The 13,837-nt window shown below is 38.4% G+C and overlaps 1 protein-coding gene across 1 annotated transcript; it reads right to left on the reverse strand.

Annotated features, from left to right (window-relative positions):
- Nucleotides 1-5,318: 5,318 nt before the first annotated feature.
- LOC110457548 lies at nt 5,319-11,618 on the reverse strand. Its single transcript, XM_021508877.1, has 2 exons — nt 10,876-11,618; nt 5,319-6,435 (listed from the first exon to the last, which is right to left on the reverse strand). The coding sequence occupies exons 1-2, from the start codon at nt 11,204-11,206 to the stop codon at nt 5,603-5,605; spliced, it is 1,164 nt and encodes a 387-aa protein (XP_021364552.1). The 5' UTR covers nt 11,207-11,618; the 3' UTR covers nt 5,319-5,602.
- Between the last annotated feature and the right edge of the window lie 2,219 nt (nt 11,619-13,837).

Below are 13,837 nucleotides of genomic sequence, written 5' to 3' on the forward strand. Positions count from 1 at the left end.
GGTCCAGATCTGAAGAGGAATTGGCTTCCGATGCTTGTCTATCAGGATGTGGAGGATATAACAAAGGGTTGTATTCTTGTTCTAGATTTCAAGAATTCATTCTGAATCAGAGTATAGGTATACATTGTCTGAAATTGTAAACAGTAGCTGTCAGTGACAGGTAGGAAAGTTGTTATAAATTGTGAGAATGACTTTTCGGTGGCGGTGATTAATTCATGTCGTTCAAGAGTAAGTTTATGCAAGCTTCCTAAAGAGATATTTGATTCTTCGCTGCTATTCATGAATTTGAATTGAGAGCAGTTTACATCGACAGCGATCTTAATCGTACACCAGTTCATTTGTCAAGTTGGCACCTTACCGAGGAGCACAGGACATAATACGTTTTTATAATTGTAAATCTGTATGTATTTTAACGGTTTTTGCTGCTAATTAATTCATTGAACATCACAGTGCTACAACAACAAACTTCATTGTGTACTTTTACAGTGTATTTCATTTTGATACTATAATTTGTTATCCTTATCTATAACGTACACTGCAGTGTATTAAACATGAGTAGCTAATTATATTAAAATGTACTGTTGTGATTTATGTCATTCTATCGTGCTATGATGTATTTCAATGAAATATGTCGTACTGTATTGTCATTGTATATCGTACTGTATGTCTAAGGTGTAGTCATTGTAAAGTGCTGTACAATAATAATGTATTACAGTGTATCACTTTGTAATCGGGACTTCCGTAAACGAGAAGAAAATATGTTCTTGTTTACGGAAAGTGCCGACGGTTTCCGATTGGTGTGTCTTATGGCACAAAGAAATAAAGAAACTGAAACACGGGAAATACTTACAATGTATGTGGAATATATTCAAGTTTTAGAGAAGATGTTTCAGTTGTATCATAGTTGGTATTGTGTAAATTTGTTTATGAAGGATATAGGAAGGTGGTGGTTGTACATATATACGGTATTTTCTTGTTTACGGAAAGTGCCGACAGTTCCCGATTGCATACATGAGGTAAATGCTTTATGTTATTGATAGATTATCATGATCAGATTAACATTTGTTCACTGGTCAGATTGGAATGACTGGTTTACAATGGTTTGTGTTATTTTTGCAGGGTTAGCTTATTAGAAATTAGAGGAGGACATGAAAGATGACTTTGCAGAAGGCATTTTTAGAAATCTTAGCATTCTGTGGGACTCGTATTTCTTATTTTGTGAAGCCTATGGTATCACATCGTGACCAGCTATTTGATAAATCTACGTCACAACAAAATACAATGGAATAGTGAAATGAAAAATGAACTATTTATTCATTAATGCATATATCACTTACACCAAGTACAATAACAAGCAAGCTAGTGGACCCCTACATATAACATACTATCAGTACAAAATAAACTAAATACATTTAATCACTTGGCATAATGACGACAGTATACGGTTGACCCGTATTAGGTCAACCGGTGTACAGGATAAATATACCCTTGGAAATTATGTCCGTATTTTGAGTGACTACAATTTGATAAATCTACGTCACAACAAAATACAATGAAATAGTGAAATGAAAAATGAACTATTTATTCATTAATGGCATAATGAAGACAGTACACGGTTGACCCGTATAAGGTCAACCGGTGTACAGGATAAATATACACTGGGAAATTATGTCCGTATTTTGAGTGACTACAAGTACTAGATCTCACTCCAGCTGCAGGTTCGTACAGTTTTTGAGCAGATCTATGAACATAGCTGATTATATTCGTAATTATGCCAGTGGATTAAAAACGCTACATATTTTGAGGGATTTAGATTACTTAAAGGTCAGGCAATTTGAGGTCAATCTGACATTGAGAGGAATAGCTAGGTTACATCCTCATTGTCCTAAACAGGCAGCTCCCATATCTTAGAATTTACAAACTTCATTAATTTTACCGACTCTTGTCAAGCTAATTTGTGGTGTAGGCTTATTTTTGCCTTTTTTCTCCCATGTCTAGGAAATCCAGCATTACTGTTGATGCCTTTCCGTATGATACAAAGAAATTACTTTTGAGAGAGGATATTTGCATTGAGGAGGTAAACTTGAGGGTTAGGCTAAAATAGTTTAAGACAAATCGGTTTGGTCGGAGGAAGGTGGGAGTTCCCTTAGTAAGGATTTCAGGGTCCCCACTGTGTCCGGCGCGGAGGAAGGTGGGAGTCCCCTTAGTAAGGATCCCATGGTCCCCACTGTGTCCGGCGCGGAGGAAGGTGGGAGTCCCCTTAGTAAGGATTCCAGGGTCCCCACTGTGTCCGGCGCGGAGGAAGGTGGGAGTCCCCTTAGTAAGGATTACAGGGTCCCCACTGTGTCCGGCGCGGAGGAAGGTGGGAGTCCCCGTAGTAAGGATTCCAGGGTCCCCACTGTGTCCGGCGGTTGCTTTTTGCAACATGTGCAACCTGTTGACCGCTCCTTCTAGTTCTCCTGCATTTCAAGGAATTAGCAATAAGCACAGCAAACTTTTTTCTTACAGTATATTCAGACTTTTCTCCGCAAACTAATTCAGCGGAAAAGGGAAACCCCAGTGCCTTTTCATCACATAGTTTCCAACTAGGCGGGTCTATTTGGACCTTTCAGGCAGATGTTCAGGGGAGTTAATTCAGTTACAGGGGGATTGGGCCAGTGAGGCATATAAACTATGTACTTAGATCATTTTGAGGGGGGAAACCTGACAGAATGAGTGACTCGATTTTGGCCCTTACTTCAAGATGGACGCCTGGGTCGAAATGATTTTGATCTTGTGTTGATACGAAATCGCAGCGTGTCTGCGTGTCTTCCTTTTTGGTGGCCAGATGCTTGGCATTGGGTATATTTTATTTAAAAAGTACCTAAAAAAAACATCCGATTTTTTTTATTGAAAAGTGAGCAAAATATGTATCGATATATTAAATAGTATGACTTATATTTCTTTTATTGAACTTTTTTCATTTTTGATACAACATAATTATTGAATTTACTTTAATGTAATATTTTTTGAATGAAACATGAAAGGTTAATGTCCTTTATTGGAATAATTTGTTTTTTGATGCAATATGCCTTTTCCATAATTCAATGTGGCCAGATGATCCAAAAGACATTGTGAGAATATAAAGGACAATATTTTTGTGACGTCATTCGGCCTTTTCATCATACTAAGGCACATTACATCTCTGATATTAATTTTGGTATCTTTGAATAAATTACCAAAACCGCAATTATTCGTCTTTGTCTCTTATACTAGGACAAAAATAGTTGTTTTCCCCTAAATAATTCAATATTCTAGAGACGGCCACATCTCGGCAGTGAATGAAGCCCCTCTACTGACGTGCAGACATAAGTGACGCCCCTTCTGATTATGTGCAATAAGTGACGCCCCCTCTGAGTATGTGCAATACGTGACGCTCCATCTGAGTATGTGCAATAAGTGACGTCCCCTCTGATTATGTACAATAAGTGACGCTCCCTCTGATTATGTGCAATAAGTGACGCCCCCTCTGAGTATGTGCAATACGTGACGCTCCATCTGAGTAATTGAGCAGCACTGGATACTTTCAAGGTATATGCAATATGTGACGCTCTATCTGAGTATGTGCAATAAGTGACGCCACCTCTGATTATGTACAATAAATGATGCCCCCTCTGATTATGTGCAATAAGTGACGCCCCCTCTGATTATGTACAATAAGTGACGCCCCCTCTGATTATGTGCAATAAGTGACACCCCCTCTGTTTATGTGCAATAAGTGACGCCCCCACTTTGTTAAAAATGCACCATGACCATAACTGTAAATGCGTGTATATTGTTTTATTCAATAAGTTACGAGAAGGGATTATATAGACCTGTGACGCAATCTCATTGTTTGAGATAGTGATCAAGTGGATTTAAGGATGTACTCTTCTGAGGTTTCAGTCACGTTCAAATCACGAACCCCCATTTTTTTTTTTTTACTGTTTTAGGAAGATTAACACATTTTCTTTCGATCCATCGAATATTAGTAAAAGTTTAATACCAGAACATTTTTTATCAATCGTTAAATCTGTGAAAAAATGTGAAAAAGTATGTTTTGCACTTAAAAAATGGGGTTAGGGGTGACATAAATACATTTCTGAGATCAAAATATAGGTTAAAGAAATTTCACTTCCATAATTTAAAAGAAAATACAATTTTTATCAATTGTGCATACATTCATAAATTTCTGATGGCTCACTTGAAAGCCAATGTATGAATTTGGTCTTCATACGGTCAAAACGATACTTTTCACCAAAAGTCACACATTATGTTGAATTGGTATGTTTAATCGGTCATAATAATAAAACAAGCACACGGACATACAACTGTTTTATATTTTCTATTTTCTGATATTCTCCTTTTTCCAAAATTTCACATAAGAAAAAAAGTTTACTACAATAATGTTTTGACTTCTCAGAGTTGTCAATCCTTAATAATTGATCACGTGATAGTTATCACGTGGATCTAAGTAGTGATAACACGGTAATGATCCTTTGGACGTAGGCAGAGGTCAAGCAGGTCTAAGAGTGATCACTTAGTCTTTCAGGTCTAAGAGTGATCACTTCGTCTTGAGATATAGAGGAACTACTTAGTAACCGAGGAGACTTTGGGTTTGCCAGTGACAATAATGAAACACTTGATAAAATAACAACTGTTATATATATTTTAATATTATAATCAATAATACGTGAATCTTGCCGGAACTTGTTAATACGTAAGACCTCATCAATATCGCATCAAAGCTTCACATTAGCTTTACATGGTGATGGGTATTGGCCAATGCGAGAAATTATTTATTGAGCAGCACTGGATACTTTCAATTTCCAACAGGGTGATGGTCGAAAATGTCAGGATGTAGTACATATATACTTTAAATATATCGCAAAATAGTCTAGGTCATGTTGTCATCATTGATACAATGCCATATACATATGTAGTGAATTACGTAGAAGTACAGTGTAGCAGTATCTACAAAGAGTTGTCTTTACTTATACTCACGGAAAAGTGTATAACTCGGTATTAGTGAAGCTATTTAAGTATATAGCTATATGTGCTTTCTAATACCATTTTTTAAAAATGTATACGTTAATATAATAATTAGTATTTAAATATATGAACTAAAGTTATTGATAACTTTCTATGTCGGTGTTAAGTGTATTTCATGCAGAAAAATACGCAACTGTTTGAGAACGGAGTAAACTTTTCACAGCTGCCGTTTGTCTAGTCTCGTTCAACCAGACTCTTGTTGTCTGCGCAAGCTACGCTAGTCTCGTTCAACCAGACTCTTGTTGTCAGCACAAGCTACGCCAAGTGATCAAGCGTCTTGTTGAACGAGACCAAAGCTACGCCGAACAGAGAATTACAAGTGATGAAGCGTCTGGCTAAAAAAGACTACCGTTTGTCACACTCCTTACAGTGAGTGTAAGGAACGATAACACTGGGTAGATATTGACACTGAAAAGTAAAGACTGCTATATAGCTAGGTACCAGAGACTGTTCTGGTAAGTATTAATCATAAGTATACTATTGTAAATACATTGGTAGTTAAACTGATCGGTAAACGTAGATGTAAAGCTGTTCACAGATAGATGTGTGTTGTGGTCATTCCAAACCTAGCACTGTTAGTTGTACTCTGTGTGTCCTCGTGTGGGTTGTTCTCGTCAAGCGGACCAACGCTGCGACCGCTTATTTGGGTGATTTTCTGCGCGAAATTGAACTTTAATTTGAGATCTTTACAAAAATCCACTGCATTCTCTTCACACAACTTGTTTGCATTTTTCACAACTGGATTCAAGGAGAGGTCGTTCTTATTTAATGCTAGCTGAAACTTGAGTGGCGATGATATTGGAATTTCTATCATGGTGAACCCACTTGGGTCAAGGACGCATCCAAATAGCGTTGTCTCCTCAAATGAATCCAGAAGGGTAAAGAGGCCGGTAAATGTCTTCAATCGAGGACGCCTTCTCCCGGTGAGGAATCTGACGAGGGCCGGGTACTTGGACTTCGCAATAAGACACTTACTGTCAACTGACAGACGACCGTCGCCATTTTTATTGGGTATGACCTCCACAAACTCGCCGGTCTGTGACAAGGGAAGGAGGACGTCCATGTCTTTCTCGTCTCGACATTTGAGATACCTGACCTGTGTTTTATTTCCACCGCGGATGCCGAACAACCTCCCTTCACTTTGCAAGTGTGTGGTGCCCAGGTAAACACGATCAATTAGGAACACATTTCCGGGGCCGTAGTTGACCTGGTCATAATCCTGGGACTCGGAACCTGATCCTATTACGTTGGCTGTGAGTTTGGTCAGGGTGAGGAACGCCTGCACTTGGTTATGGGATAAGGTCTCGAGATCTGTATGACAAGAACTGTCCTTGGCGGTGCGTGAACTCAAGCGGAGAAATCGACCTGTCCAAAAAATTAAAGAAAACAGACACATCAATAAAAGTTGATATTATCCAAGAGTTTTATGGAAGCAAGACGTACATGCGATTAGTCAGTTCTCGCTGTAACTATACATAAATGTGGTAAGATTTGTACACGAAACTAGAACAAGGCATATTGTAACTTTTCGCATGTGTGATACAGTACAAGGCCAAGTTAAACTATCGTATATTCGCGATTTTGACCAAAAATGAGAAAATTTAATTTACACGAATAAAAACTTCGCGATCTAGACATGTGAAGGACCAACATGTTCGTGGTGGTTTAGCGCAGAGTCGAATGGATACGCTCTATCACATGATATTGAGCAATAACGAGTGTATAATTGTTAATTAAATAATTAACAAAAGTCTTGCATGTGTAATGGAATCTATTTTCAAACATCTTGTTTTACTCATAATATGTATGAATTGTCACAATCAATTGCGCGTTATCTCATGAGGAATTACGGTTATGAAGTGTATTTTCGCGGCTAATTTATTTACGCTTGTCATATTATTCTGTGGATCATACATTAGCGATCAAATCATTGACCCGCGAAATTGCGAAAATATCATCCCCGCGGAAATGTCCTGCTATAAGGTGTTTAAAGAAATTCTCGCACGCTAGTTCAACAATCATAAATAAAACGTAAATAGATTGAAAGTTAATTATACAATTCACGATCCCAATGAAATGTGTAACACGTATGACCGTCGGCGCATAATTAAAAGTACATTTCTATATAAACTTTGACGACTTTTGGAAATGCCAGGCACTGCAAATGTTTTGTCTTAGCTATTCCAACCGAGGAATCAATACCCGTTTCTTTATTGACCTTTCACGCGGTCAGATCAGGGTGAATATAAGCGTGTTTTGTTTGGATTTATATTGGTGTTAAGCTCGAATGAATTTCCCAATACAATTCAATATTGCTATTATCGTGGAGATTACCCCGGGTCACTGGTGTTTTCATTTAGTATTGTTAAATGAAGTTTGCCAGCATTACAATACCTTCTGTATAATTGATAAAACGGGCATTCAATCACCATTGTCAAATTGTAGGCAATGTACAGTAAAACTAGCCCGAACAGTTCTGGTCCTTTCACCAGGCTTACAGGGGACAAATCAGCTGTCGGTACAATACAGTGCAATGTAACTCACTACAGTACTGTAAGTCTTGTGGAGCGGTCAGGGAAGATCAGATAAAGACGTGTGCTTGGGGGAGGCACCGCCGACAGGAAAGAATTAGCACGATATAAAGTGAGACCCCAAGTGTTGCTATTGATGAAGCAGATCAGTTTCGGTTTATTCAATGTCATCTCAGTGTTAGACACTAAAGTAAACACCCGACTGTGCATGGGGGTCCTACATTAGTCGCCTCGTCCAACAGTTAGTGAAATACAACAGGTCTACTCTTTCCCAAAACGCACAAGGGGAAATCAGAGAATCTCGGTCTTCTTTCAATAAAGACAGTTAATAATAATAATGATATACAACATTTGATATAGCGCCCTATCTAGCTAACATAAGCCACTCAAAAGCGTTTTACAGTATTTAGTAATAGTATACAATTAATACAATTAGCATAACACTTTTGAGGAATTCTTGTCCTATGACACAAGGCTAATACCTCTCTTTGTGTGTATGCCGTTGTGTGTGTGGAGATGTAATGGGTTCATGAAACTATTCTCATGTGTAAGCATTGTTCTGTGTTCCAGTGACGAATCATTCCAGTTTCACACTTTTTCATAAATATACGCGTAACCCTAGAATTGATAGTATAGTGCAGTATATAGGGAAAGAGACACGTTTTATAGATTTGACGAAGCTATGTTGAGACTTGATGCCAAAAAATGCTACCATTGTGTAAAACTATTTCAGCGAATAACAATAAAGTTTGTTTTAGAACATCGATATCCTCAATATATATTCCAGGGGTTTCGCTCACTTACGCTCTCGGTACGAGCAAGAAGAGCGTAGATGACCGTGACGCCTGTAGTATCGAGGGTGGTTTAAGCTTGTAATGGCTTCACCTGGGCAATAGGCGAACATCTGTGCCACTGACGATTTCATCATGGAATGAATAGAAAAGTGAGCTAATTGTGAAAAAAAGTCCAGCTCTCGTTTTTCTTTAGATGACCCCATTTTTATCATAAGAGCGACTGTCCATTACGTTTAAGTTACAGACAGTATGGTTGTGTGTGTCCAATCTCTCTTGTAATTGTAAATCTGGGATTAAGATTTGAATTCATTACTTTGATGTGTATTCTCGGCCAGGAAAATAATGACCTTGTTATGTTTATTTTGTGGACTCGTTATACGTGGGTAGCTGGTACGACACAGTTAACCACCGGCTTTAAGTACAAGTACTGGGCAGTCGTGCGGTGTAAAGCAGCTACCACCTGGCACGTCTGTCTGTCAGCTGACCAGCTTGACCCCGACTATTTGTAAATACGAAACATAAATACCGTACATGTTCGTTTTGGAAAAATCCAAATCGAGGTTTTCGAGTAAAAACTCGGAAAGATTTTGCTGTTTCCAAAATTTCAAAATCTCATAAAGACGACAAAAATAATTTCCTACATCATTATTACAGTACTTTAATTATCTGACAAATGATACATTTTTGATGATATTTGCTTTAATCAATTTATGTTATTGAAATGCCCTTTTTTTGTTTCTTTAGATGCTCTGAAATCACTCATTTCCGTGGGGCTTTACCGATTTGTTACAGTAGAAAGCATTTCTGGGTTCAAGGGAAAATCTAAACTAAGGCCTACTTTCTCTTTAACTCCATATTATTTTAGATTACGTTAGACGACTGTTTCTAAATGCAAAGCCCTCTCGTTACACAATACCACTACAGGATATCGTAGTAATTTGAATATTTCATATGACGTAGAAATATATGTGGACAACATGACTACCAATTATCTGAGTTATAGGTCAACTGGTCATAGATGCAATGATGACCAGCAAAGACCAACTATTGACACACCTGTGTTGACACTGTTCTGAGCAGCAAACAAGGGTTGTGACGTATGGGACCGGACGACCGGATTGAATTCTGTACTGGTGCCTTTGGCATGACATTTGTGTAGTAGCACTCTAAAGTCGGCAGCAGATCTGCGCTATCACAAGGAGGCAATTTTGTTTGTGTTTTACGTCCTGTTAACAGCTATTGCCATTTAAGGACGTGCTAGGTTTTGGAGGCAAACACATCCAACATACCATGCCTTCGACACACATTTTGGTTTGGTTTGGTTTAATTTTGTTTAAAGGTCTATACACAGCTAATGTCATTTAAGGACGTGCCTCCATGTGTGTAATGCATGTGTGTATGCAGGAGACATGGTATGTTGGTGTGCTTGCCTCCTTGTGATAGCGCGGATCTGACGCCGACTTTATAGTGCTTTCTCACTGAAATACCATGCCGAAGGCACCCGGCACAGCATTCCGCCCGGTCACATTATACTGACAACGGCTGAACCAGTTGTTGTCATTCCCCTAAATGTTGAATGTTAAGCAGAGATAACAACTACAATTTTAAGGACTTTGATATGTTTCGACCTGAGGACAGAACCCATTGCCTTCCTCACCTGGTCAAACGCTAAACATTAGAGCAAAAAGCGAGGTGTTGCCAAGCAAGGCGCGAGGAAATATAAGGTAGTTAGAAGTAGAAAGAAAGATAAAAATCCCAAAATATTGCAATGGGTGCAGCAGATTTATTTTGGTTGCTTTTTTGCCCCCAAATAGAGGACACCAAAGCAAAGACCCGAATTCTGCAGGGGTTCCCATATTAGTCGCCTCCTATGATACAGGGGTGCCGACACAAATACACATATGCATGCATACATTACACACATGGAGGCAAGTACTTAAGTGACTTTAGCTGTTAATAGGACGTTAAACAAAATAAAATTCAACCAAACGTTATGGAATTTCCTCAAGTTAAACAAATCGTGAAACTGGATCCAGTTTATATATTGATGCAAGATAGCCAGTCGATCGCCTAAATGTAGGCGTACGGCCGAAACAAATATGTATAAATCGGGTACCGACCCTAGTTTTTACCTCCGACCCTAACAATTTTATCTCGCTCGAATGCACTCCATCCAGTTTTGGGATAACTTGTCCTCCGGATGTGCACCAATTGATGGACAAACAAACAAGGCAACTATATACACATAAATTTACCCTCTCTACTTCACCTGCAGATATTATAACCGAATTTAAATCCTATGTAATTAATTAAAATACTAAAAATGTGTTTTTGTGATTTTTGTAATTTCTTGAATCAGGGCCATCCCACCCCTCCCGACGGACCTACCCTATTTTTTTCGATCATATTACCTACAACATACATATAGTGTTTTGGGTGTAAAATATACGTTTGAAATGTGAAATACGTTTTACACAAACCTTCGTAATCGGCCGGGATGACGATGGTTTCATCCTTTTCCGTATAACGTTGCGTCTCGGGGTCCATAAACACGTTTCGGGCGAGTAACTTCCGGATAGTCCTTTTTCGGTACAGCAATATCGGCTGTGTCAAATTCACAGGAAGTGTGGTGTTTTTCTTCGTCAAAAGGCATTGCTGGGTACATTTTACGATCTGGGGAAGGGGAAACTGTTTGACCACCTGATCTACGGTGAATGACTGGTTGCTCCACTGCGCCCGACCCCCTTCGGGGTTCACTGTTTTATTGCGGTTCATACTTCCATTATGACTGAGAGATCGTCTCGTAGACATTTTGACACCTTTCTCTTGCCGTAATACTTCTTTCCCTACACCGACATGTAAAGATCTTATATGCCAAGATAAATAGCTACTTCGAGATTCCTGAACTAGCTAAGCGTCCATTTTCTAACGCATAACATTTACCAACATGACGAGGAACCTTCCAGATAAATCACACGGAACTACAGATGTCCATTGTCCGAGACTGTATTAACCTGTACGTCCAAACGCAGTACAACCGATGTTCCTTCTATCTCAAAACATCAATGGAGATTTACACACGTTAAATCCTCATTCAACACTACGACCTCCTGTGTTGTATGTGGGTGTTGAAACTATCATTCCATTCTATTCTGATCCCGGGAGCTTAAAAGTAAAACATGCTAACCCGTTGGACAGGTTTTCCGTCAAGTAGCGGGTACATTGTCGGTACCAGCACTGCATGGGACCTATATATAGCTACTGTAATATCCCGGAGCAGTTGAGCCGGCCAGGTAATCAGATTATTTCGTGTCAAGGACTCTTATTTATATGTGTACCTGTAATTGGTATAGATTGTTATCACTGTAAAACATGTTTCTTATGCAAGAGACGCACCAAATGAAAGTGACATTATTATCGACTGTTGAACTCTAATGAGAGAACACTCGTGAAAGTACGGTTGTGAATACCGTCATAACGTGGGCGGCATTTCGCGAACGTTCCCCGATAAATTGAGCTATTGTGTGTGCAAACATATTTACCAAAAGTAATCCTATTTATACTTTAACGTAAAGCTATATCAGTACATTTAGATATAGGTGTGTTCATGGTACTGCGTGCTGTTGTCAATAGAAGCGACCTCGGGACGTTTAAACTTTGATCTCTCAAGAAAACTGGGATATTGTCTTTTTAATGGCGACATATGACTTGTAAATATGACGCAGTGACGTCCTCCGCCCACTAAGGTTTACGGAATAACGGCACGCGTTTTGACATGCATGTACAAACACTGTGCTCGTGAATTGCACTCCTCCCAAGTACAATGTCTTACTCTGTGATACAGTATGTAGGAATGCGTATGAGATGAACTACCGACCATGACGTCGTTTCTAACAATTAAACGCCATTATAGTGAGCAGAACGCTTGATTTTGTATAGTAAATAGAATCACAAAAGACCGGATACGTACATATACAAGTGTATATACACAACATATAATGTTGTATAGATTTTTGACTTATACAGAAACTAAACAGTTCGTGAAATACGTATTTACTCTATCAGACCCTCTTTTGTGACCTATATCTCTAGTCTACGGTACAGAGTATTGTTTTACCTCATTCCCCTATTATGCAAATGGAGAGAAAATGATTGTTTTGTCATAACTAATGAACTGGTAAACCAACTTTAAAAATAGCAAAAAAACCGACACATTATGAATTTTAAACTGGGTGGCAGTGACCTACTTTTGTTCGATTTGAAAGTAATTATGACGGAAAGTGAAATAAGACATCCCTAAGTCCAATCGCTATAAGGCCTTGTAAAATCACAACGATATTGTCCATTTAGATACCATACTGTTATTGAACAATACGTCACAGCCAAATTGTTATATACCATACACGTATATATTATAACCATCCATGAAATGTATGATTGTAGTGATTTGTGTTTTCGGGGCTGCGGTGTTGCCTGTATGATAAAATAGATATACAAGAAAACATAAATGAATCCTTTTAACTGATATTGTTTCTATTGTGAAAGCAATGTATTTTTCATAAATAATTTTCCGCTAAAGAATTAAATTATATTCCTAATCACGATCTTATCACATCATCCTAGCAGGTCACACTGGGACTCGAACTCGACACAAAATGAATTAGGAATTATGAAATCACAAAACTTGAATGACATGATGAACAAGAGGTGTTCGGGAAAACTAACCATTTCCTTCACCGCATGTGGCACCCGTCATAACAATTCCTTTCAAACTCAGGAAAGCAGGATTGTCTCTAACTATCAGAGGTACACATGTTTGTCCTTTGCTCGGTATTAATCGGAACAAGGACGTACCAACCAACCAACAAATAAACCGATTGAATAACGACAAAAGTATATCAGTTTAAAATCAGTTTACATGTCTGATTTGATTCACTACTCCAGAGCTTGGTTATATATGTTCCGCGTCTTATAGTCGTCAACACGATCTGAATTCTGACAACGTGTATGAGATTTCAATGTAAATATTGGTTCTCTATTTCTTACATTGTCCGTGACCCACATATTTTCGCTTTGTTTGACTGGAGACAACATGACCAGTGTCACATGCGGGAAAGGAAACGCTGATTTATCATTTTTTATGGAGGAGGATGAGAAGGGGGTTGCCTCTTCGTTACAACTCTTACCTCCTATATCGTCGAATGTGTTAACGCTGTGGTATATTATAAAAAAAATACTTATCACAGACACCGATGGTGAAGTGACCCATAATTTCCCTATTGCATATTGAATTGTATAGCAAATATGTGGTCAACTTACATGTATAATAGTATTAATTTACCTATGGACAGTATATACTTAATATCAATGTCTATAAAGGAAACTGGACCGTTTATATTTCCAATAGAAAGAGGAATGTTTGGTGCAATAATTAGATTTCTG

The sequence above is a fragment of the Mizuhopecten yessoensis genome, unplaced genomic scaffold (genome assembly GCF_002113885.1).
Source record: "Mizuhopecten yessoensis strain PY_sf001 unplaced genomic scaffold, ASM211388v2 scaffold9207, whole genome shotgun sequence".
NCBI classification, from domain to species: domain Eukaryota; kingdom Metazoa; phylum Mollusca; class Bivalvia; order Pectinida; family Pectinidae; genus Mizuhopecten; species Mizuhopecten yessoensis.